Below are 23,360 nucleotides of genomic sequence, written 5' to 3'. Positions count from 1 at the left end.
CAAAGAAACGGAAGTGGAAGCCTAGGTTCTGTCTTGACGTCAGTTTAATTGCAAGGGTGCCGAGCACATAAGCTACATCCAGGAAGCTGTGAGGAGACTGAGTTTGTACGGTTCCTCTTTATTTCATAAAGACGTCAAGTAGTAACTCATGGAATTAGGGAACATCTAACTTGGCAGAATCCTCTTCAGCAAGTTTATTTTTAGCCGGTTATAGAGATTGGTTGAGCATTTGCTGGGTACTTGGCTCTCTGATAGATGTCAGAGGGAATAAAGACTTACTGGCATGATTTGTAGGCCCACGAACAGTTTATCTTCTAGTTCCGGATATGGGTTAACACACAGGAAAGAGTCGTGAAGAACACAGCGTCATCCACAGTGAGATTCTAACTTACACAGCCACACTCTAGCCTCTTCTCTTGCTTTATTTTTTCACAGAACGTATTATTAATTATTGTTAGTAAGAGTATAATCAAAATTATTCTGCATCAAAGCATATCACCTATTCGTTTGTCTGCCTTTTTAAGTCTCCTCCACTAGACTCCTTCATGAAAGCAGAGACCGTCTCTGTTCTGTTCATGATTCTAAATAAACAATTTAATCTCTGTCTGCTTGGCCACATTAGGCACTCAGTAAGTACCTGCTGAATCAGTGGAGTGGATTCTAAGTGCTAGAGGAGAGCTTTGTCAGAAAAGGTTCATGTGAAGCAGCATTTAGTAATAGGTCTAATTTTTAATTCCATTCAGCATATATTATTCAGCACCCAATATGCAGAGATCTTAGCTCACTTTGCAGAGTTACACTGATGTTTTAAGTAGTGGAGCTGGGAACTGGACCCCGGCCTGTCTGGCTCCTAAAGCCACGTCTCTCTACCACACGAGGCTGCCATCCACAACAATGGCCAGGTCTTCCCGCTGAAGGTCCTGGGGACCACAGGTCAGAGGCAGAGGCCAGATCTGGTCTACCTGTGCTCAACCAAGTTTTAATTTGATTTTGATCCTCTGCTGGCAGCTCATCCCTTCTTTCGGCCATCTAGTCATTTTGCTACCCAGGAAAGTGAAGGTATTTTGTGTGTGTGTGTGTGTGTGTGTGTGTGTGAGATTATCAGTGAAATAATGTGTTCCAGACTCCATTACGTATTATCTGAGAAGTTAATTTCCACCCAGAAGTATTTCTGATGAGGCCGAGAACCTGACTGGTCTGCGTTGATTTGGGTGGTGATCGGGGGATGAGGGCCTCAGTCCACCATGACACGAGAAGGCCCTTCAAGGCCGCTTCCTGGGACCAGCGTTTTTCCTCTTGGTTTGAGCCACCTCAGAGCTCTGCTCCTCTGTAGAGCTTTCCTGTGCTTTCCTTCCCCATGGACTCCTAGAATCACCTGGGAATGCTCAGTCCAATGGTTTCTCTCTGGCATCACTCTAAGGACCAGGCCCCACCTTCAAATTGGCATTTGGTTCTTGAAGAGTAAATTCACTTCCTGCTCCTTCTCTGTCAGGATTATGAACCAGGGAGGAAAGGATGAGAGTATATTTCACTTCCTCTGAGTCAAAAGTTTAAAACAGTTTTAAAACTGGGGATGCATGTGTCTTGGCTCTCTCATACTTTTGTTGGTTTCCCTGAGATGGGATTGTTCTGAGACATGGTTTGCAGTGGACTTTCATTATAGGTTAGAAAGAGCTCGTGGAAGGGGGGCAGCAGTGGCGTCATCAGCACGAGCAGAGGACAGCAGGGTGGATCCACTTGTTCCTTTTTACCTTGAGGGCTTCGCTGATTAAGAAACAATTAAGAAACACCCAACCCTGAGCAGCACTGACCTGACCGTGGAGACAGAAGAAGCTGTCTGAGTCCATTTGGGCTCCTGTGGCAGAAGAGCATGGACTAGGCGGATTATAAACAACAGAAACTTGTTTCTCACAGTTTTGGAGGCTGGAAGTCTAAGATGGGGGTGCCGGCAAGGTCAGGTTCTGGTGAGGGCACTTCCAATTGCAGATGCCTGGCTTCTCCTTGTGTCCTCACAGGGTGGAAGGGACAAGAGAGCTCTCTGGGACTCCTTTTATAAGGGCACTAATCCCATTCATGTGGGCTCCACCCTCCTGACTTAATTGCCTCCCAAAAGCCCCACCTCCTAATACCATTGCCTCCAAGGCCTGGGAGTCGGTTAGGAGTCCTTTATTGAAAGGAATTTAGAAAAGAGACAGGTCAGTGCATCACCCAAGTCAGTGATAACTGAGGGTCCGGTTCTCTGCAAGGTTCTTTCCTATAGCTTTTCTCAGAGAAAGGATTGAGGGATATGGTGACAAGGGCCACTTCCTTTCCTGGTTTAATGCAGAATCATCTGCCACACTCCAGTCCCCAGCTGAGATTTGGGGTGAGTCCTTCGGAACCAGGTAATTGCTTTCCTAGCCTAAGTTCTGGGTGATCATGGGCTACTTTTTTTGGGCGGAGAGAGGAGCTATTGGTCTACTCATAAAGAATTTATAGGATTAAAAGACTAAGAACTCTTAAAAATAAATCTGCTTGTAGTTTTAAAATATGAGCAAGGCACTTAACCATTCTGCGCTTCATTTTGCACACATTTTATATGAATAACCATAAATATACACATAAGTTTAAATGCAGAGGTTGAGCTAAGAGTTAGCATGGTCTGGTGACAAGATGCCAGGTTCAGAGATGGATCTGAGTACAAGTCTAAACTCACTGAATAATTTTCCTCATCTGGAAAATGGGGAGTTTTTAACTTACCTGATAGGTTTAAATGTGGCAAGTGCCCCGTCAGCCGGCTGGCACATGGAAGGTACTGGATGAAGGTTAATTCTTATCCCTCTTTCAGAGCTACTCACACTGCCTCACCCTGCTCTCTCTTTCAACAATTTTTTGGTCTATCAATCATATTATAATTTCCACAGAGGTAGGGATTGTACGTCTAGCATTTTTATATTTCTCATCATACCCAGCACAATGCCACTTAATAAATACCCAAAAGCCACTTAATAAATCCTTAATGAAGGTTCACTTGGAGATGGTAAAAACGGGTGATATCCGGTGTCTTGGCATTTTTGCGGAGACACCATGGAAGTGTGTGTATCCCCAGGACTTAGCCCAGTGCCCGGCACCTAGTGGGTGCCCAAAGTAGGGAATGAGTGAGTGAAGGAAGGAATATGATAGGGATTAACTGAATATGGCAAAAACTTCATCCCATTATATCAACCATTACAGAGCACCGGCACTGCAAGGACCGATGAAGCCTTAATTACAGGATTACAACCCATAAATGTCCTACAATAACCCAGTTCAATTTTAGGTAGCTATTGAACTCTTAGGAGATTGGGAATTTGCTGCTATTTAACACCCTTTAGTGTAAAATAGACTAGCCATGCAAATCATATAAATGCTGCTTAGAGAGGGTGTAGGGAGTAACGTGTATTTTTCTAATCTGAATGGTTGACATCTGGGACTCCTACTTATTGAGCTTATGAAAGCATAGAATGGTGGTAAAAAATGGAGGGCTTTGTGGAAGTTCTTTTTAATCCGATCACCGAGGGTGAAGGTGGCGCTGGGTGGAGAATTCTGAAGTTGCTGTGGATGGGAGGGTATTCGTGCTTTGGAGAGAGGAGCAGGCTTCCTTGCTTTCCTTTTTATTGGCGTCCTTGTCACAGCTGACATGTGACATGTGTTGGGTGCTTGCAGGATGCCCAGCACTGTTCTGAGGTCCTTACATTTAATAGCCCAGTTAATCCTGAGGACATCGCTCTGAAGTGGGTTCTGTTACCTCCACTCTACCCATCAGCACCCTAACTAGTAAGTGAAGGTGGAATTAGAACCCAGAGGAGGAGTGCCCATCATGGCTCAGCAGGTTAAGGACCCAGCATTGTCTCTATGAAGATGCAGGTTCAATCCCTGGCATTGCTCAGTGGATTAAGGATCCGTTGCTGTGTAGGTTACGGTTGCAGTGTGGATCTGGCGTTGCTGTGGCTGTGGTGTAGACCGGCAGCTGCAGCTCCAATTCAACCCCTAGCCTGGGAGCCTCCATATGCCTCAGGTATGGCCCTAAAAAGACAAAAAAAGAAAAAGAAAAAGGAAAAGAACTCCCTGGTGGCACAGCAGGTTAAGGATCCATCGTTGTCACTGCCGTGGCTTGGGTGGCAGAGGTGGTATCAGTTCGATCCCTGGCTAGGGAATTTCCACATGCTGCAGGTAAAATAAATAAATAAAAATGATTGAAGAAAACAAGAATGTTTAAGAAAAAGAAAAACATTTAATTCAGTGGAAATTCCTTCTTTGATTATTATGGATAACAGTAACCCTAACATATTATTATCTGTATGCTATTGTGTAATAATTTGTTTTACATTAATTTTTGGTTCTTTGCAATCTGCTTGCCTTCTTTGATCATCCCATGCAATCCTATGAAGTGAGCTGGATGCGGATTGTAAATGTACCTCCTGGATGGAAGCTCTGTGGTCCTGCTGGGGTCACAGCGGTTCAGGGTGGTGGAGGTAGAGACAGGGTCGGGCATGTCCCCAGGGTGCTGCCTGCCATGCCCAGGAGTGCGCATGCCTGGGCAACTTCCAGATGTGACATCTAGAAGTCCTTGGGTCTCAGGTAATGCATTAAGAAAGCCTCACTTTATTTCATGTATCATGTACCCAAATGTCTCTCTGGAGCCTGCCCTTGAGATTTTCCAAACGGAAATGTAAGGTTATGTTTTTTAAAAATTCGTCAACTTTTTTTTGTCTTTTGTCTTTTTAGGGCTGCACCGGCATATGGAGCTTCCGAGGCTAGGGGTCGCCTCAGAGCAGCAGCTTCCAGCTTCCACCACAGTCACGGCAACATTAGCTCTAAGCCGCGTCTGTGACCTACACCACAGCTCACGGCAACGCTGGATCCTTAACCACTGAGCAAGGCCAGGGATCGAACCTGCAACCTTGTGGTTCCTAGTTGGATTCGTTTCCACTCGCGTCCTCATGAATCATAGTTGGGTTTGTTAACCACTGAGCCATGATAGGGACTCCCCCAAATTTGTCAACTTTTAATATTTTTTTCCTCCGAGAGCTTTAAGAAGGCCATGATCAACTTTGTTGTCTGACACTGGCTTTGGGGAGACTGTCAGCCTTAATAGGGCTCATTTGAAATTGATGTTAACTAGTCATTAAAGGCGAGATGGAGCCTCGCCTTCTCTCTGCAGTCCCTTCTGTCTCCATCTCAGGTGTGACCTTCTCTCGAATCCTCTGCGGGGGTGGGGGCGCTCTGTAGACCCAAGCCCTCCTTCCCCCTCGCACCCCCAGCACGTGCATGCTGTTTACGTCTCTGGGCTGCGTGTAGTTCCTTCTGCTTTGATGTGCAGTTTTCAGCAGTCCCTCTGGATGTCCATGTCTAAATGGCCCACTTCAGGCGGCAGCATCATAGAGGGGCTGAGGCAGGACCGTGGGGTGGGAGGGCAGCGCTGGCAGCAGCACTTCTGTATTGAACCCCAGCCGCCTCTCAGCAGTCTTAAGACCTGGCTTCTCTCTGCAGCGACGTGGGTCACGGGTCGCTGGAGAGCGCCTGGTTACCCACCCTCCTCTCTGCCTGCCTCTCGCAGGGATAAGGCAAAGCAAGCAGAGTGTTCTCCAGCCCGTGCAGCTTCTTCATCTTGACCGCACTTGAGAGGGAGCTTGGGGAGCAAAGTCCCATTCCTGTGTCTTTTTCTTTCTCCAACCTCTGGGAAATGGCTGGTTCCTAACATGCATTACCATGTTAATACCCAGTTCCACCGCTGACATCTTGGAATTTCTTATGATTCTATGGCACGAGTGGTGGCATTTTTAGTCTATAGGTGACCCTGCCTTTTGCGACACACGTTGAATGTCATCCTTAGACTGTCTCTGTAAAATGCCGCCTCTTAAAATATTCATGTCTCAGTGTGCACTCCAGAGTTCATTCAATTACCATAGCATCTTTTGAATACGCAGCGTCCTCCGCACGGCTCTCACTGCATTAAGGGGAAAATGCTTTCTGGGGCGTTGTTTCCCGGGCATGGGTTGATGGGCCGGCTTTGTTTCCGTAAGTGTTGCACTGGTGTGGGTTGGTTGGATGCTGCTGCAGGTTGATTGTCATTCATGCCCAGATCCAAGCATTATCAGTTTTCCCTTCCAGCACCAGACTTAAGAGGTATCATGTCTGGTAGGTTGTGGGTCATCATTATGATAAATAAGAGGCAGTTGAAACCGTCCTGTCAAAGCTGATTTGTCAGAGTGCTGATTTCAGTCCAGAGAGGGAGCAGCCTCTTTCTTACCACCAGCAACCCTTGCTCTTTGATTATTTTTGGAATATCACTTTGGCCCCGATACCTTTATTTTTCTTCCTCCCGAAAGCAGTCTTGAAGGGCGGTGTTTTGAAAGGGGTGCCTGTATGACACCTGCTGGCATTTTCTCCCATTTTCCTCTCTGTCTGGGCATCGGACCCAGTGTGTGTGTGCCTGTGTGTGTGTGTGCGTGTGCATTCATGCATTCGCCTCCAACAATGGCCCTGACCCCTCACTACTTTTCTTGTGGCTGATGTACCCAGTGGCGCAGGCAGTGACATTCATGGCAGAGGAAGCGATTTTGTCAGAACAGTTAAGCCAAGCCATCCAGCAAAGGGCCAAAGCCATAGTCCCCTTGGCCTCATGAACGCCCTCCCTCACATGCATCTTATACTGACGGGTGTGTCCCTGGTTTCATTTCAGGCTTTTAAAGTTAATACCACAAATCTTAAACCTCCTGATTTGGGCGCTTTCATTTGAAAAACATTTCACCCTGAAGTTTTGCTTTTTGGTTAAATCTCCCTTTTCTTTTGGGCAGTCCTGGCATCTTCCTGGGGAAGTTGGAGTTGGTACCTGCTCCATCGCTCGGTCCCTGCCAGCTGACGCCTCGCTTAGGGGCACCTCTAGGTGGCACCTGTGATTTAGTCTGACTTTGTAAATATCACCCTCCAAAGCCCACCGCACTTTAGCGAAGAACGTGGCGGCGGCAGACGTGATCAGTGCCATTTACTCACGAGGCCACTCTTTCCAGCGAGACTCCTCTTTTGCTCGCGGAGAGTGACAGGGCGAGGAGGAGGGAAGTGAGTGAATGAGTCGGAGAAAATGAGGAGGATGAGGAAGCGCACAGGAGGAGAAGGCAGCAGATCAGGGTTTACTGAGCAGCCCCCTGAGTTCAGCGGGGAAGTTAGACTCTGGGGGAAATAAAAAGAGAAATGTTACGATCGTCTGATCCACGTCTTGATGATGAGGTGGGGCGTCCTATGTACCCTCAGACCGATGCGGTGGCTCAGAAGTGCTACAGAGCAGCAAGTGCGAAGACAGAACTCAGCCCTAAGTTGAACACATGCATACTGAAGACATACGGACTCAACAGACCCCAGCACTGAGCGGGCTCAGCTGGGGAACTTTTCCTGAAGGCTGAGCCGGTTTTGAAAGATCAAGTGGCAGAAAGGACACCTGGGAGGTGGTGGTGGGGGGGTCTTGCATGCTGGAGGGTTGGGCTGGCATGGTGGTAGGGCCCAGACTTGTCTGAGAATAAGTCCATTCATCGGAGTTAAAAAACCTCTTTTGGAGACTCATAAGATGGAATTGTTGCTGTAGGAGGGAGCCAGTTGGAGAATGGCTTTTAAAAAACCAGGATGACAAAAAAGAATGAAATAATGCCATTTGCAGCAATGTGGATGCAGATTGTCATACTAAGTAAAGTCAGAGAAGGACAAGTATCCTCTGATGTAATTTATATGTGGAATCTAATAAAAATGATGCAGAAGAACTTACTGAAAAAAACAGAAACAAACTCCCAAATTTCAAAGCCCATCTTATGGTTGCCGTCCGTGAAACTGTTGGCGGAGGGAAGAATTGGGAGGGTGAGAATCACACATACACAGCACTGTATAAAAGAGATGATTAATGAGGACCTGCTGTAGAGCAAAGAGAAATCTACTCAATAGTTTGTAATAACCTATATGGCAACAGAGAATGGATATTTTTATATGTACGACTGATTCACTTGGCTGTACACCTGAAACTAATACAACATTGTAAATCCACAATACTCCAAGAAAATTAAAGTTAAAAAAGCCAGGCTGAAGGGTTTTAATTTAGGGCTTAATACAACGGGAATCCACTCTAAGCAGAGCCCCTGAGGGCAAGGACTACCGTTGTCAAACTGGATGCTTCTGGAGGACACAGAATTTGCCTCTTGTTCGCCTCAGCAGTTCATTTTTGGTTTTGCCTGAAAGCCTCACTTGCTGGGCTTTTATTATGTGAGCTACTGTGTCACCATGGGAACGCAGAGTATACACCTGTCAAGGCCATGGGCCAGCCTCTGTGGGGCCCTGGCCAGCCTGGCTGTCTCAGAAGGGTCACCCCACAGACGCAGATGAAGAATGAAATGCGTCAGCATCCAGGCAGGCATTTCTTTACTACTCTTGTTTCAGAGCACATTCTTCCAGAGACCCCCAAGGCATTGCTCCAGCACAGTCATTTTTTCGTTGTACGTGTTTATTTTATAGTCATCGTTTTCCTAGCAGCCGTGATAAATGAGTGAGAAGAGGAGGACCAGCAGGGGTGGCACCGAATGGGATGGGGGTGAGAGACAGAGATCAGAAGGGAGCACACAGGAGAAATGATAGAATTGCTCATAGGAGGAGATATGTGTTCCGGACGATGGGAATGTTCATGCTGGATTTGAGAATCTGCTGATGGAGCAACGACTGCGGAGCGTGTTCGGAGCAGGGGAGGGTGGGGTCTCTTCCTGAACTCTCTCCCTCTGAGTATAAGACAGGGAATCACACGCATCCTATAGACATCTGCGTTTGCCCTGTTTTTGTCTGGTGTCTTGTACCATCCCCTATTGGTCTGGCCTGGGGCAGATTTAAGATGCTTTCAGCATCCTCTTGGGAGGAAGATGGGAAGACAGGCAGGCAGCCAGGAAATCTTGGTGGTTATTAAACTGAGGCTTGGAGGACCTTTTTATTAGCGACTCTACAGCACTAAAGAGTACAAACTCCTGCTCTTGTCTCCTTTGCTCAAACCTCCAAAGAATCTTTTTTATATCATGTTTATTTATAGCCCCAAATAGATATGGGCCTGGGAACCCTGGGGATGGATGAGGCTGCAGTGTGTGCTCGCAAGCAGAAGAGGGTTAGCAGCCCCGTGGAGGGAAATGATACACCCTTTTCTGTGCTCACTTTGCCCTGGCCCGTCCCATCCCTCCTTTGGGACCGGAAGCTTGATTTGAAGCATATGGCATCTTAAGACTTAATGTGTGTTTTTTTCAGTCTGGAAGCATAAAGATTATAAAACTGCGTGGAGTTCCTGCTGTGGCTCAGTGGTTAATGAACCGGACTAGTATCCATGAGGAGGCAGGTTTGATCCCTGGCCTTGCTCCATGGGTTAAAGATCCAGCGTGGCTGTGAGCTGTGGTGTAGGTTGCAGACACGGCTCAGATCCCTTGTTGCTATGGCGTAGGTCGGCAGCTTCAGCTCCAATTCGACCCCTGGCCTGGAAACCTCTATATGCTGGGGGTGCAACCCTAAAATGACAAAAAAAAAAAAAAATGTAATGCTGCAAAGACTCATACATCACCAACACACTAACCTTCTGGAATATTATTAGGCTGCTTTAAATGGGTTGAAAGAGTAAACTTGTGTAAGCGCTTTCTGGCCTACCCAGCAGCCCCCCATTATAAGGAAAGGACCTGGTCAGGGGACTCTTGTACTGTGTAGATAAGAGGGGACCAGAGTGGAAGGGCTCCAGTGATTGGAAGGTCGACTGTTGGGTAATGGACCAAGTTGTGGTAGAGGCTGCTGTAGCCTGACCAGCCCACCTGGCCTCTATAGACCCTTCTGTAGCCAATATCAGATATTTGGAAAACACCTGGCTCTGATCTGGGTTAAACCTAGTCGTCAGGTCCTCTTGGGTACTGAATCCATAGCTTTGAAGAGGAGCAGAATAAACCACCCTAAAAAGATGCCGCTTTTGCATGTGGATTATTTTGAGCTGAAGGAAATCAAGATCCAGCAGAGGGAGTTCCTGTTGTGGCTCAGACCCAACAGAGTCTCTGTGATGATGCGGGTTTGATCCCTGGCCTCCCTCAGTAGGTGAAGGATCCAGCGTTGCTTGCAGATGTGGCTCAGATCTGGCGTGGCTGTGGCGTAGGCCAGCAGCTGCCGCTCCAATTCAGCCCCTAGCCTGGGAACTTCCATATGCTCTGGGTGTAACAGTAAAAAGAAAAAAAAAGAAAAAGATTCAGCAGACTCAAAAACATCCCTCCAACTTAACTATCTGAAAGAATTTGGATCAGGGGCCTGTGCCAGAAAAATAGCTATTACCAGAGATGACATTTTCATCTGTATAGCAGGGCCCACTTGTCATTGTCTTGCGACTTCCTCTCCTCCACGTTGAGACCCAGAGCCCTGTCCCATTCCTCAGCTCAGGAGGGCGTGTGAGCCGCCACTGCCACCCTTGCCCTGGGGTCTTACTGTCTTCGTGAACTCCCCCTTGCATGTAATTAAATTTGTTTTTCTCCTCTTAGTGTGCCTATGTCACTTCCATTGTTAGACCAGCCAAAGAGCCTGGAAAGTAGGAGAAACATGTTTCCTCGTTTATAGCACTAAGTGGCCTGGTTCTGATGGCCGAATGTTTAAAGCTAATGTTTTTAAGTGAGAACATCCCTAAGCCAGCAGCCCGGAGGGAGGAGCCTCCAAATACTTATGAAATATATAGGGATGTGAATCATTATGAAAGTGGCATCTTGTTTTTTTCCTGAATGCAAGAGTGCTGCTGCTGGCCCATTACTGGTAAGTCTGCAGGCAGTTACGCAGAGTATTAAGGTCTCCAAACTCCTTATACATGCATTGTATTAACTCCTATCCAAAGAAGATTTTAGCCTCTCAGTATATGCTCAGTGTACACACTTAAGCTGAGCAGGCCTAGTTGACAAGGTCACAGTTGCAGAGATTGGTAAGTGGCAGAGCAGGACCAGGCCATGTCTCCAGCTCCCAGTTATTGGCTCCTTTCTTGTCCCGTGATTTGCTGCTGCTGCTGCTTGGACGTATTCTAGTGGAATGACTGCAGGGCTGAGCCACTCATGCTCTTTCATCCCCTTCTGCAGTGAGGAAGATAGAGCTTTTGGGGAGCTAGAGTTTGGGTCTATGAAGGTGTTAGGGGACCACTGACCAAAAATGCCTGCCTTGGCCAGGCCATGATAATAACCACGTGCATGAGTCATCTCACAACAGGAAGTTCCAACGTGGTGGTGCCACCGAAAACTCGGAGAATTTGGAGGGGCCCAAAGGTGGGAAGAGATGCCAGTCCATAATATGTCCTGCCAGCCTCTCAGAATCCTTGGTGCCGAATCCCTCTTGGCTGAGAGATGCCCATTGCACCATTTGAGTCAGGCCAAATATGGGCTGAGCAAGAGGACTGACCAGAGACAGTCCAGAAACTAATTCCATTCCCATAAAACTGTGAGCCAAGTGACAGAGTAGTTCTCCTGGGTCCTTTGACCCTACTGCTTTCTACCCTGGTGCCCCTTCCCAATAAAGTCTTTTTTCTTTTTGTCTTTTAGGGCCACACCCACGACATATGGAAGTTCCCAGGCTAGGGGTCAAATGGGAGCTGTAGCCAGTGGCCGACACCACAGCCACAGCAACATCAGATCTGAGCTGCATCTGCAGTCTACACCACAGCCCATGGCAACACCAGATCCTTAACCCACTGAGTGAGACCAGGGATCGAACCTGCATCCTCATGGATACTAGTCGGGTTCTTTACTGCCAAGCCACAGGGGGAACTCTCCCAATAAAGCCTTTTGCTTTGTCAGCATGTGTGTCTCCTCCGATAATTCATTTCTGAGTGTTAGACAAGAGCCTTCTTTCATTCTCTGGAAAGGGTGCCCCTTCCTGCAACAAAAACAAAGTTGAGTCTTTTTCTAGGATGTAAGTTATAGGCTTGAATTCATCAGCTCAGTGCTTCTAACCCACTGAACTTCTGGCTTTGTGGAATAAAAAGATTAATTTTAAAAAATGTTGGCATCTAATTACATGAACCTAGAAGTTTAAATGTAGACTAAATATAGCCTGAGTTATAATCTCTATTTTATAAATTCCACAATGTTCTGTTGCCAAATAGGACATAGCATTTTTAATAGATAATTGTTGAGAGTCGCATATGAAACTTTCAGCCAGCATCTCTCAGTAAAGGAGCTGAGAACCAGCCCAACTCAGATATGCCCTCTGCTTTGAAAGCGGACCTCTCTTAGGCTTCTGGAGATGACAAGGTCCGCAGTTACCTATCAACCACCTGCTCGTTTTTGCTCATTAAAATTCCATTATGATCTGTTCTGTGCAGAAAAATATTAAAAGTAGGCTATTTTCTGTGTGCACCTTCTTTTGAAAACTTAGGTAGATATATAGCTTCCTTCCCGAGAACGACACCCCAGGCCTTTGTCCACTCCCTAGAGGGTGGGGATTTGCCTGTTGGCTCACCACTGAGCTGTGAGAAAAAGAATTCAAATGTGAGCCAAGGCCAAAGCCAGAGCCAGGGTTGGCTGCTGGAAGCCACTGCCTGTGAGAGCTGGGTTTAGGGGAGCATGGCCACCTCTGCAAGAGTTCTAAGCAGGAACTCAGAGGCCAGGTGAAGCCAAGGTGGGGGTCACCTTCCCGTCCATGAAATGCAACCCAGAGCCTTGCCCTTCGCAGCTGTTAAAGGCTCTGGTCTTTAAAAGGCTAGCACTCGGAATTTCTGCAATCTCTTGGGATTAGGATAGGTCCAGAGCTTTGGGGCACATAATGTTGACTTTAATAGAGGAAGTAGGATTATAAAGTCTGGAGAGACTTCAGGATCCTTAGATATCTTAGGAACAAGTGTCTTCTGAAGTCTGCCCAATAAGGTGGGTAGGTTCTTATAATCCTTCCTTGTTTCCTAATTTCTCTTAGTAAGTCTGTGACAGTGGTGACAATTTATTACAAATGTAAAAGCTTTCAAAGACTATGAAAAATAAATAAAAATCATGTTTGTTAGGAAAGCACTTTTGACTAGTGACTATGTAATAACATGCGTGTGTGCGCACACACACATCTCACATATCTCAAACTGCCTAAAAGAATTTTACAGTTTAGGGTTCCTGTTGTGGCTCCAGTGGATGAAGAACCCGACTGGTATCCATGAAAAGGCAGGTTTGATCCCTGGTCTCGCTCAGTGGGTTAAGGATCTGGTGTTGCCATGAGCTGTGGTGTAAGTCACAGGTGTGGCTTGGATCCTGCCTTGCTGTGGCTGTGGTGTAGGCTGGCAGCTGCAGCTGCGATTTGACCCCTAGCCTGAGAACTTCCATATGCGACAGGTATGACCATTAAAAAAAAAAAAAATTTGGAGAAAGTTGCCTGTTTTGGAAATTTGACCAGATGGTCCCCTCACAAGCCTCCTTTCCCACAGAGGGTATTTCTTCAGTTAATGAAATACTGGTGGATGTTTCTGCAGAGACAGCATTGAAGATCTGGTTGAAGAAAAGGAACATATCACCAAGAAATGCACCATTGCAGTAAATGGCTTCATAGAAGACAGGCCTGGGGACTCTGAAACTAGAAAGTTCTAGATTCCGATTCTATCTCTCATGAAAAATCGGCTTGGCCATTAGTTCCTTGCAAAGTTGTGTTAATGACATCAACCGTATGCATAAGGCAGAGCTTCCTCCTCCTGAGTTGGGGGTTTGCTGTGTCGCATTGGTTCTGGAGATGGTTTTATTTTAAATTATTTTTTTAGGGCCCCACCTGTGGCATATGGAAGTTCCCAGGCTAGGGGTCGAATGGGAGCTGTTGCTGCCAGCCTACACCACAGCCACAGCAACGTGGGATCTGAGCCACACCTGTGACCTACACCGCTGAGCCACGACAGGAACTCCTGCGTGAGATGGTTTCAAATGAAGAAGGTGGCTTTTGGATGGACGGTAACCATCTGAAGCAACATTCCCCGTAAGCAGTGGCCCCACGAAACCAGATTGGACGGAGCAGGCCTTGTGCAGATCCCAGCTCCCACAGCCACTGAGAGGGAAACATCTTTCTTATTTTTGCTCTGCTAAGAAGGTGGTGCTGAAGGCTTTCTTCCACTGGGAAATCAGTTTCCGTGTGTGGCGGATCTCGGGAAGCGGGGTCATGCTTTTCTCGAAGAGACGTTATTTCTGTTTTTATTCATCACGGAACTGACACGAGCCTGGTAGAATTTGTAAAAGAAAACGTGTTCACTCTTCTTCTTGCTGTACCTACTGCTGTCTAGAAATTAAGAGCAAAGAAGGGATTTTTGTCTTCCAGGCTTCGGGTTGAAAGCGAGCAGGCTCATGTCCCCGGAGACCTTCTGTATATGAGTTTCTGGAATAAAGGAATTCTCAGAGTTTTTTTGTCGGCTGTCACTTTTGAAGGCAAAGTAACAAAGCCACGATGCCAAGAGATGCCTAAAATAGCTGCGCATGTAATTATGAGGCTAGAGGCTTCCTTGTCACATGCTTGAAAACGTGTTCTTTTTGGAGTTGAGTCTGATATTAAGGACCATTGAAGTGGACGATGACAGGCTTTTATTTTATGCTGGGTTTTCTGACATGGGCAGTGCAGTTCACTTTAATATCGCGAATTACAGTAAAAATCTCAATGTGAAACACACGTGTTGGGCGAGAAGAGTATTAGGATTGGAATTAACTTGTTTTATAAAACGATTATCTGCCAAGTTTCCATAAGCGGCAGTTGTTCCTTAGCCTTTTGAATTTGGTTGGACCAACCCCATTGTTTTCCTGTGTGCACCCTTCCTAGGCTCGAGTGCCAGGATGGGGGCGCGGTTACCTTCCCACAGGAGGAAGGGAGTTGTGGTCCCGTGGGGGCCTCTGCAGAGTGTTCTACACCAATAACCAAGCAGCCTCTAGGGGGCAGCAGAATGCCAAGTAAAACACCAGGGCTGGGCTGTCTGGATTTTCTGGCTCATTGCCCAGCCTCTCTTGGTCCGAGATGCAGCACCCAGCCTCTCCCCTTTTGCTAAACAAACCTCATCCTTGAGGCCTTGCTAACGTGGGGACCTTACCCTTAAGCCTCCCGTGTCCCACTGGCCTCCAGTTACCTTGTTCTCCTGCACACTCTTAAGCCCTCGAGGTCTACTCTGTACCATGTCACAGAGCAAACCAGGCCCATGTCAGCTTAATGCCAGCACTTGTTTGTTGGTGTTCACAACCTCCTAGACGTGTCCTTTGGGCAGGAACACTGTCTTATGTCTCCGTGTTTCTCATAACGCCAGGGCTGCCCTGGAGGCCGGAATAAATGCTTGACAGCAGATCTGCAGTGAGTGCTTGCTGCGTATTTGCTAACTCTGGTGTCAAGATGGTCTTGTTTTTGCGCAAGAGACAGTATTTTCCCGCTTCGCTCGTTTCTGAAAGGTCTCCATTCTCACACGCTTTCTGGTTTGTTTCAGGTTGAGGTGTGCGATAGGAGGGCTTTCAGAATAAACCCAGAGGTGTGATGGAAAACGTTAACTTTGGCGCCATAGATGCAGATGTGCATCTAGGCTCTTCCCCTTCCCAGACTCCCCTGGTCTGTTAACTTCCCAGCCTCCGTGTTCTCACCTGGAACGTGGGGCTGTCTATGGAGTTCACTTGTGGTGCAGTGGGTTCAGGATCTGATGTTGTCACTGTAGCAGCTCGATCCCTGGCCTGGGAACTTCTGTATGCCACGAGTATGGCCAAAAAAAGTGGGGCTATCTAAGCTGATAGTATAATTTACCATCTAAACTGGAGCACATTAGAATAAAGGAGGACAGGCGTTCCCGTCATGGCGCAGTGGTTAAGAATCCGACTAGGAACCATGAGGTTGTGGGTTCGATCCCTGCCCTTGCTCAGTGGGTTAACGATCCGGCGTTGCCGTGAGCTGTGGTGTAGGTTGCAGACTCGGCTCGGATCCCGCGTTGCTGTGGCTCTGGCGTAGGCTGGCTACAGCTCCGATTCAGCCCCTAGCCTGGGAACCTCCATATGCCGCGGGAGCGCCCAAGAAATGGCAAAAAGACAAAAAAAAAAAAAAAATAAAGGAGGACATTTAAAAAGTCTTACAGTCATATAGTCTTCGGAAGTATTTATTGACTTAGCATTTTTTTTTTTTTTTTTTTTAGGGCCCACCTGCAGCATATGGAAGTTCCCAGGCCAGGGGACGAATCAAGAGCTGCAGCTGAGGCCTACACCACAGACATAGCAATGCCTGATCCTTAATCCACTGAACAAGGCCAGGGATCAAACCAGCATCCTCATGGATATTAGTCGGGTCTGTTACTGCTGAACCACAACAGGAACTCCAGAAACGGTTTTTCTTTTGTATTTTTTTTTATCTACCTATGAAATTGCCCTATTCAAACATGATTTTCAAAATAACATTTCTGACAAAATATTAAATAAGGTATAAACAGAGTTTCCTGGTGGTCTGGTGGGTTAAAGATCTGGTGTTTTCACTGCTGTGGCTTAGATCACTGCTGTGGCATGGGTTCAGTCCCTGACCCTGGCAACTTCTGAACTTCTGAATGCTGTGGGTGAGGCCTATATTACATATGTGTGTGTGTATATATGTGTACACACACACACACACATACACACAAACACAGGACAACTGGGAATGGGTTGGCCTGCTGGCACAGCAGGTATAGACCTTTCAAAGGATCAAGCCAAGTGATACCTGTCAATGTCCAGTGCAGCGCCTGGGATGCAGTGCACATTCAGGAAACAATGATTTCTCCGTCCTGGAAGGAGGTTGGACAGAGAAGCACTGACCAGCAGTAAACAAAGGACTACGGGCTTTTTAAAGAGCCTGCGGCAAGGAGGGTGTACTTCTAGCTCTGCAGAACCTAACGACCCTGGATGGCAGTTTGGTCCCACTCTGGGAGGCAGAGTGATGGAAGAGCTTGGCTGAGCTTGGGTGTAGTCAGAGAGCTGTCCCCGCAGCAGCGCAGAGCCTGCCTGAGGGGTGGCCGTGCTTCTGGTGTTAACTGCAGCTCCCCTGTGAGCACAGAGCTCTGCTCTTGACTTGCGAATTCACTGCTGCTTCTGGGCAGCTTGCCTGGAAAGCTGGGCGGACTGGCCTGGCGCCCCTCTTCTGCCCCAGCTCCTGCCATCTAGGGGCCCGAATTCAGTGATTGTGCTTAATACTGGGTTTGCCATAAACTGAATAGTTTGAGCTGTGAAATATATACCTGCCTTGAAGGTTGGTGTCCCTGCGTAACCAGTGGCTTAATTGCCATTCTGCGGTTGGGCTTCTTGGGGTCTGAATTTGTGGCTCCACTCCCTGCCTCCTCTAGGTGCTGTTTCGCTGTGGTGATGAGAGCTCTTGAGCCTGTGTGTTCATTTCACCTCATGCCCCTCAGAGCTGAGGCCTGGGTGTTAGCCCCCGCCTTCTGCGATGGAGAATTCAGGGAAGGCTCTGTGACTCCTGGGAAGTCAGGCAGGTCTGCACGTGGCGAAGAGGAGACTCAAGCGGGGGGCAGGCGGTGTGGAGAGGCAGCCTCCGCATGGCACCTGACGGCCTCTCCTTTCTCTTTCTCCAGGTATGTGTACATTCCAGTGGGCGGGTCCCAGCACGGCCTGCTGGGGACACTGTTTTCCACTGCAGTGACCTTTGCGTTTGTGAGCTACTGGCATGGTGGGAATGACTACCTCTGGTGCTGGGCAGCACTCAACTGGCTGGGGGTCACCGTGGAGAGCGGAGTCCGGAGGCTGGTGCAGAAACCGTCCATCCAGGACAGCTTGGTAAGCGGGGCCCTTGCATTTGCAGCAGGGGACAGCCAAGCTAGAAGGGCTGGGTTTGGGAGGGAAGGCAATCCGTCATCACATTTATCCCATCATGGGCCATCCCTGCTAGATTTCTTCAAAGCATGTGTGCCCAGAGGTTGGACAGCGGAAAAAGAGGCTTCTGTGGCTCTTTCTTTTAAATAAATATTTTACCTCTAAAATTAGAAGTTCCCATTGTGGCTCAGTGGGGTTAAGGACCCAACGTAGTCTCTGTGAGGATGTGGGTTCGATCCCTGGCCTCGCTCAGTGGGTTAAGGATCCGGCGTGGCTGCAAGCTGTGGTGTAGGTCGCAGATGTGGCTCGGATCCTGTGTTGCTGTGGCTGTGATGTAGGCCGGCAGCTGCAGCTCTGAATCGACTCCAGCCTGAGAACTTCCATATGCTGCAGGTGTGGCCACAAAAAGAAAGGAAACAAAACTATAATTGTAATACATGCTTATTATATAAGAATTAGGACATTCAGACAAGAGTAAAAGAAAAAAGTCCCTCAAGAGAAACCATTGTTAATACACGTTCTTCTAAATTTTTTCTACACACACACACACCACACCAACATTGAAAACAAATGCTATTATACTAGAGAGAGGGTTGTATCAGGACCACCTTTTTATGTCATCAGATCCATTTCTAACAACCTTTTTTAATGGCTACGTAGAATTCCATTATGTGGCTATGCCATAATTTAATTAATTTCCTGTTATTAACAATTATATTATCCCATTTGGGGGGCAGTTATCAATTGCATTGAGATGAATATCTTAACCAGAGTGAATTCCTGAATGTAAAATCACTAAGTTATAGGTTTTTCTCACTTTTAAGGTTTACCATGCATACTGCTTAACCCTTTCTTTACTGCCCTGTAGGCAGGGCACCAGTTGACAGTCCACCAACAGTACATGAGAATGCCCTTGCCAATGCTGAGTAGTGCTGGTATTTTTCATCTTTGCGTTTTGGTAGGTACTGTTTTAGTAGCATAACAATCACCTGAGAGTCTAAGACATATTCCAACTCCATAAGAAAATGATTTGGAAAATTAAGCATTTTTCTTTACACACGTATTTTAAGTGACTTTGAACTATGCACAAATGTTTTATCATGTAAATGCGGCATATTATGTATTAGAATCTCGTGGAAACGCCTCCATTCTGAATTTGCAGCAATATTCTGATAGCCCTCAAAAATGTAGCTAAAAAGAAATACGCTGGCATCAGCGTCCATGGCAGGCCATAAAACATAAGAACTTTACGGGCAAATGATTAATGTGGGTAAGTTCCACCAGTATGTGCAGCAAACAAGTATACTTCAAAAAGCCTACAGCATCAAAAAAGATACGTTTGAGCCTGTATGTAAAGATACATAAAGATACATAAAGATAGCCATGGTACAAGTGGACAGTTGTTTCAATAAAAACTGATCCAAAGTGTGTAGCAAAAATAACACTCCTGAAGGGATTTGAAAATATTCTTGTATGTTTAAAGATAGATATTTTAGTATGGGCTCGTACCTAGCAATCAACAGAAAAGAAGTGTCAGTGAATTCTAATAGAAAGCGGAATTTGGTCGAAAGTCTTGGCTGTGTTTTAGAAGGAAAAACCATAAAAGGCAATATCTTAATAAAGGTTACAAACTTCACCTTCAAATCTGTGTGGTGTTCCCCAAAGCTGGAAACCCAGTCATCAGCCACGAAAGCCAGAAAATTCTTTTCAGCCCTGGCTGAAGCTCTAGGACACATCTCCGTGTTCCCTCATGAAGGGTCTAACGTTAACCTTGAACTTAATCTTAAGCAGAGCTTCCATTAACCAAGAAATCTAAGGAATCTAAAATATTAAAGGAGTAACTCAAACTGTGCAATGTAGCCCGTGGCTTGTTCATTTGGGTTAAAAAGAAGAAAGGCAGTGAAAAGGCTTGCTGCTTGCGGAATGAAGCCCCTGTATGTCTGCTCTGCCCCCTCTCCTTCCAGGACCCTCGGGTGTTCATCTTATTTGAGCTTCCATCCACGATTCAGCCACCTGGGGGTATAGTCATTTTTGAACGTGCCCTTTTGGGGGGTGAGATAGATGTCTCGTATATTGCAAATATGGTGTTTAGTTCATGTATTTATTGAGCAAGAATGTATTTTCCAAAACCCAGTTTTATCACCCCTCTTTTATCCTGACAGTCTGATGGTTGGTTTTGTCTGTTTAGACTGAGACCCTTCAGTGCAAGGCTAGGACTCCATTACTATTTATATCTGCAGTGCTTAGCCTAAGTCAGTCAATGCACAGTTAGTGCTTCCAGATCACGTTGATTCTTTAGTCATTCTTCCACTCGTCCACTCAGGGACTTTTTCTCCGTTACTCTGCTTCTTATATAGTTCAGCCCAGATTCCGTTTTCCTTCAGAAGAACACGACTGCCATTCCAAATGTACACAGCCTTCTGAGAAAACTGTTTTCCCATGTGGGTTACCTTCTTCCTTATTTTTATTTTTATTTATTTATTTTTTTGTCTTTTGTCCTTTTAGGGCTACACCTGCAGCATATGGAGATTCCCAGGCTAAGGGTCTAATCGGAGCTGTTGCTGCCAGCCTATTAGGGCCACAGCAACGCCAGATCTGAGCCATGTCTGCAACCTACACCACAGCTCACGGCAGTGCCAGATCCTTAACCCACCGAGCAAGGCCAGGGGTCAAACCCACAATCTCATGGTTCCTAGTCAGATTCGTTTCTGCTGCACCACGTCGGGAACTCCCCCCTTCTTCGTTTTCATGAAACCTTTTCATGAGTCCGTTTCCCATTCTTTTTTTATACTGACATATAGTTGATGTGCAATATTAAATGTTACAGGTGTACAGCATAGTGTTTCACAATTTTTTAAGATTATATTCCACTTATAGTTATCATAAAATATTGGCTATAAATTCACTCTTGTCAAAATCCAAATTAAGACTTCATGCCTCAATGGCACTTAACTTCAGCTGATTTTAGTCTCCCCAACCGATCTGACAGTGTTTTTACAATGTGAGTTCACCCCCATGCCTCTTATTTACTCCCCCCCCGCCCCGGGCATTCAATCTTCATCTGTGGTGTTTTTTTTCTTTTCATTATGAAGGATTGAAAGATTTCTGAACAACACGGACCATCATTCCTTCTTTTTCCAAATCCTCTTCATCATCAACCTCAAAGCTTTGTCTAGGGCACAAAACATGGTAGGATTCTATTTCTTGGTGTTGATACAGTGACGGTTAAACACTGATCGGAAGACCAGTCAGGGCTGAGTGGTGTAAATAGGAAGCCCTCTGACATGCCAGGCAGGGCTGTCCCTTCGAACTTTCTGCAGTATCGCATATGTCCATTGTGTTGTCCGGCACAAGTAGTCACTAGCCACACAGCACTCTTGAAATGTGGCTAGCATCACTGAGAAACTACTTTTTTAATTTATTTAACTTGAATTTGAAGCTAAGTAGCCCCTGTGGCTTTCATGCTGAGCAGTATAGTTGTGGAACACACTGCTTTGCTAGAAAAAAAATTTAAAAGAATATGAAGTGTTTGACCCTACTGTCACTTAGAATGGAGTTTATTAACTTTAGAATGATGTTTATTAGTGATGTGGTGCCTCATATATCCTATTGGCTACTGAACCTCTCAGCAGAGTATCCCACAGACGTCTCAGACATAGCATGCGTAATACTGAGCTCCTGGACCCCCACGTCCCCCAGTCATTCCAGCGAGCTCCTGACCCTCTCGCGTTCTCTGTTTCTGCAAAAGCACCATCGTCTTTCTAGTCACTCGTGGCCAAAACCACAAGTTACCCTTTGTACCTCCTCTGTCCCAGTTCTACTTGTACGTACTGTACATTTTACTTCCCAGGCAGATCTTCATTTTTGAAAATGTTTTCCATTTCTGCGGAATCATACAAATCCAGGCTTTCTCATTTCTTGCCCGGTCTACCACAGAGCTTCAGACTGGTCTCCCTGCTTTCACTTTTGCCTGCTTCAGTTCATCTCCTCAGTGCTCAGTGATGCTTCTCAATAAAAACCGCACTGGTGTCCTCAATCCCTGGTGGCATCCCATTTTTCTTAGGGCTAGGTCCGCAATATTTATGGTGACTGAGGAGACCATGGCCCATCTTGGTCTTGCCACCTCGCTCCATCCCCTTAGCCCCCTCCCTCACACCCTGTCCTTCCTCTGTTCATTCAGTCTGTACCTGGCCCCTCCAGCCCCGCTCCCCAGTGCAACCTCTTCCCTTTCTAGAATCTTCTCTCTCCTTTCCCTTCTATTTAATCCTTCAGATTTCAGCTGGAATGATAGTTTGTTTGGGTGCCTTCACTGCATCAATCAGGTCCCGATTAATAACTCATTTGGGGTACTGTGTACACGGTCTCTTCTGTTGTACTTAATCACGTTACAGAGAAGTATTTTATGCAGTAACTCATCTCCCTCACTGACCTGTAAGCCCCATGAAGTCAGAGATCTGTATCCTTGCCACATAGCACGATGTGCCTGGCGCAAAATAAGCTTGCTGTAAATACCTGTTGAATGAATGAATGAATGATATTTTCTGACCTTATTAAGGGGGATATAAGAAATAAGCTTATGTCGTGGGATGAAGGCTATAAATTGAACACCGGAAGAACTTACTGAGGCTGAGGCTCGTTGAACATTATACAGGGAGACTATTTTGTGGCAGGGTGGGTACTCCTTGGTCTAGGGGTAGCAAAATTCTATTTCGATACTCAGTGCACAAAATATATATGTAGGAGAGAAAGGGGTGGGGAGGAATTAGCCTTCCTAGTACCCTGCTGCTTTATGAGAAGGGGGATTATTGGCTGTGACTCACTGAGGCCCGAGCTGTAGGAAGCTGACAAAAGGCATTTTCACAAAGCACCAAGCAGCGTGGAGGAAGAGGAGTTACTGCTAAAGCGACACGCTTTTTCTCTGTACACGTATTCTCCCGGGAGCTGGAATTTGTGTTCAGCAGGGAAATCTTTTAATAAGTGGAAACATTTTGAAGCATCAGTAGAGACACTACTTCTTGCCAGTTCTTGGTTTGAGCTCTCCTTTGAAGGACGACTCCACCAGGCTGCTTGTTCATTGTTCCGATACAAAGGAGAAGCCACGTCTCAAACCACTCGCTTGCCCCCTCCTGATTACCAGTTTGGTGAATAATTTAAATATGTCCTCCTCCCCCAGCCCTCGTCTGTCTCCTCTTCTTTGCCCCAAGAGTGTCCTGCTGAGCTGCTTTATGTCCTTTTTCTGAAGCAGTAAAATTTCTGTTTATAGACTTAATCGAGAAAACACGCCTCCAGCGAAAATCACAGAGGGTCGGTCTCATGGTTCCTGGCGGGATCTGGAGCTCTGGTGTGTCAGAAAGCACCCAGAGACCACGGCCCGAGCCGGTGTCCCTTCAGTGTATCGCTGTATTGATCAGTCTGAGTGTCAAGATGTAAGTACAGAAGCCCCGTGAGTTTGAGAGATCAGTTACTCGAAAGGGTAATGATGGTAAAACCATCCACATGTTCCACCCAACGGTTACCGAGTTTGGGGAGTCCTAACTCACCAGTCGGCAGGATGTACCTGGC

At 46.5% G+C, this 23,360-nt stretch overlaps 1 protein-coding gene across 1 annotated transcript in view; it reads left to right on the top strand.

The window, feature by feature from the left end:
- HHAT (hedgehog acyltransferase) overlaps positions 1 to 23,360 on the top strand; it is a 321,661-nt gene that overhangs the window by 227,740 nt on the left and 70,561 nt on the right. The window contains 1 exon segment of the mRNA XM_013979981.2: positions 17,561 to 17,762. Within this exon segment, the coding sequence (XP_013835435.2) occupies positions 17,561 to 17,762 (202 nt within the window).

The sequence above is a fragment of the Sus scrofa genome, chromosome 9 (assembly GCF_000003025.6).
Source record: "Sus scrofa isolate TJ Tabasco breed Duroc chromosome 9, Sscrofa11.1, whole genome shotgun sequence".
Taxonomy (NCBI): domain Eukaryota; kingdom Metazoa; phylum Chordata; class Mammalia; order Artiodactyla; family Suidae; genus Sus; species Sus scrofa.
The sequence above is the reverse complement of the archived record's forward strand: the minus strand, read 5'-3'. Positions and strand labels throughout refer to the sequence as shown.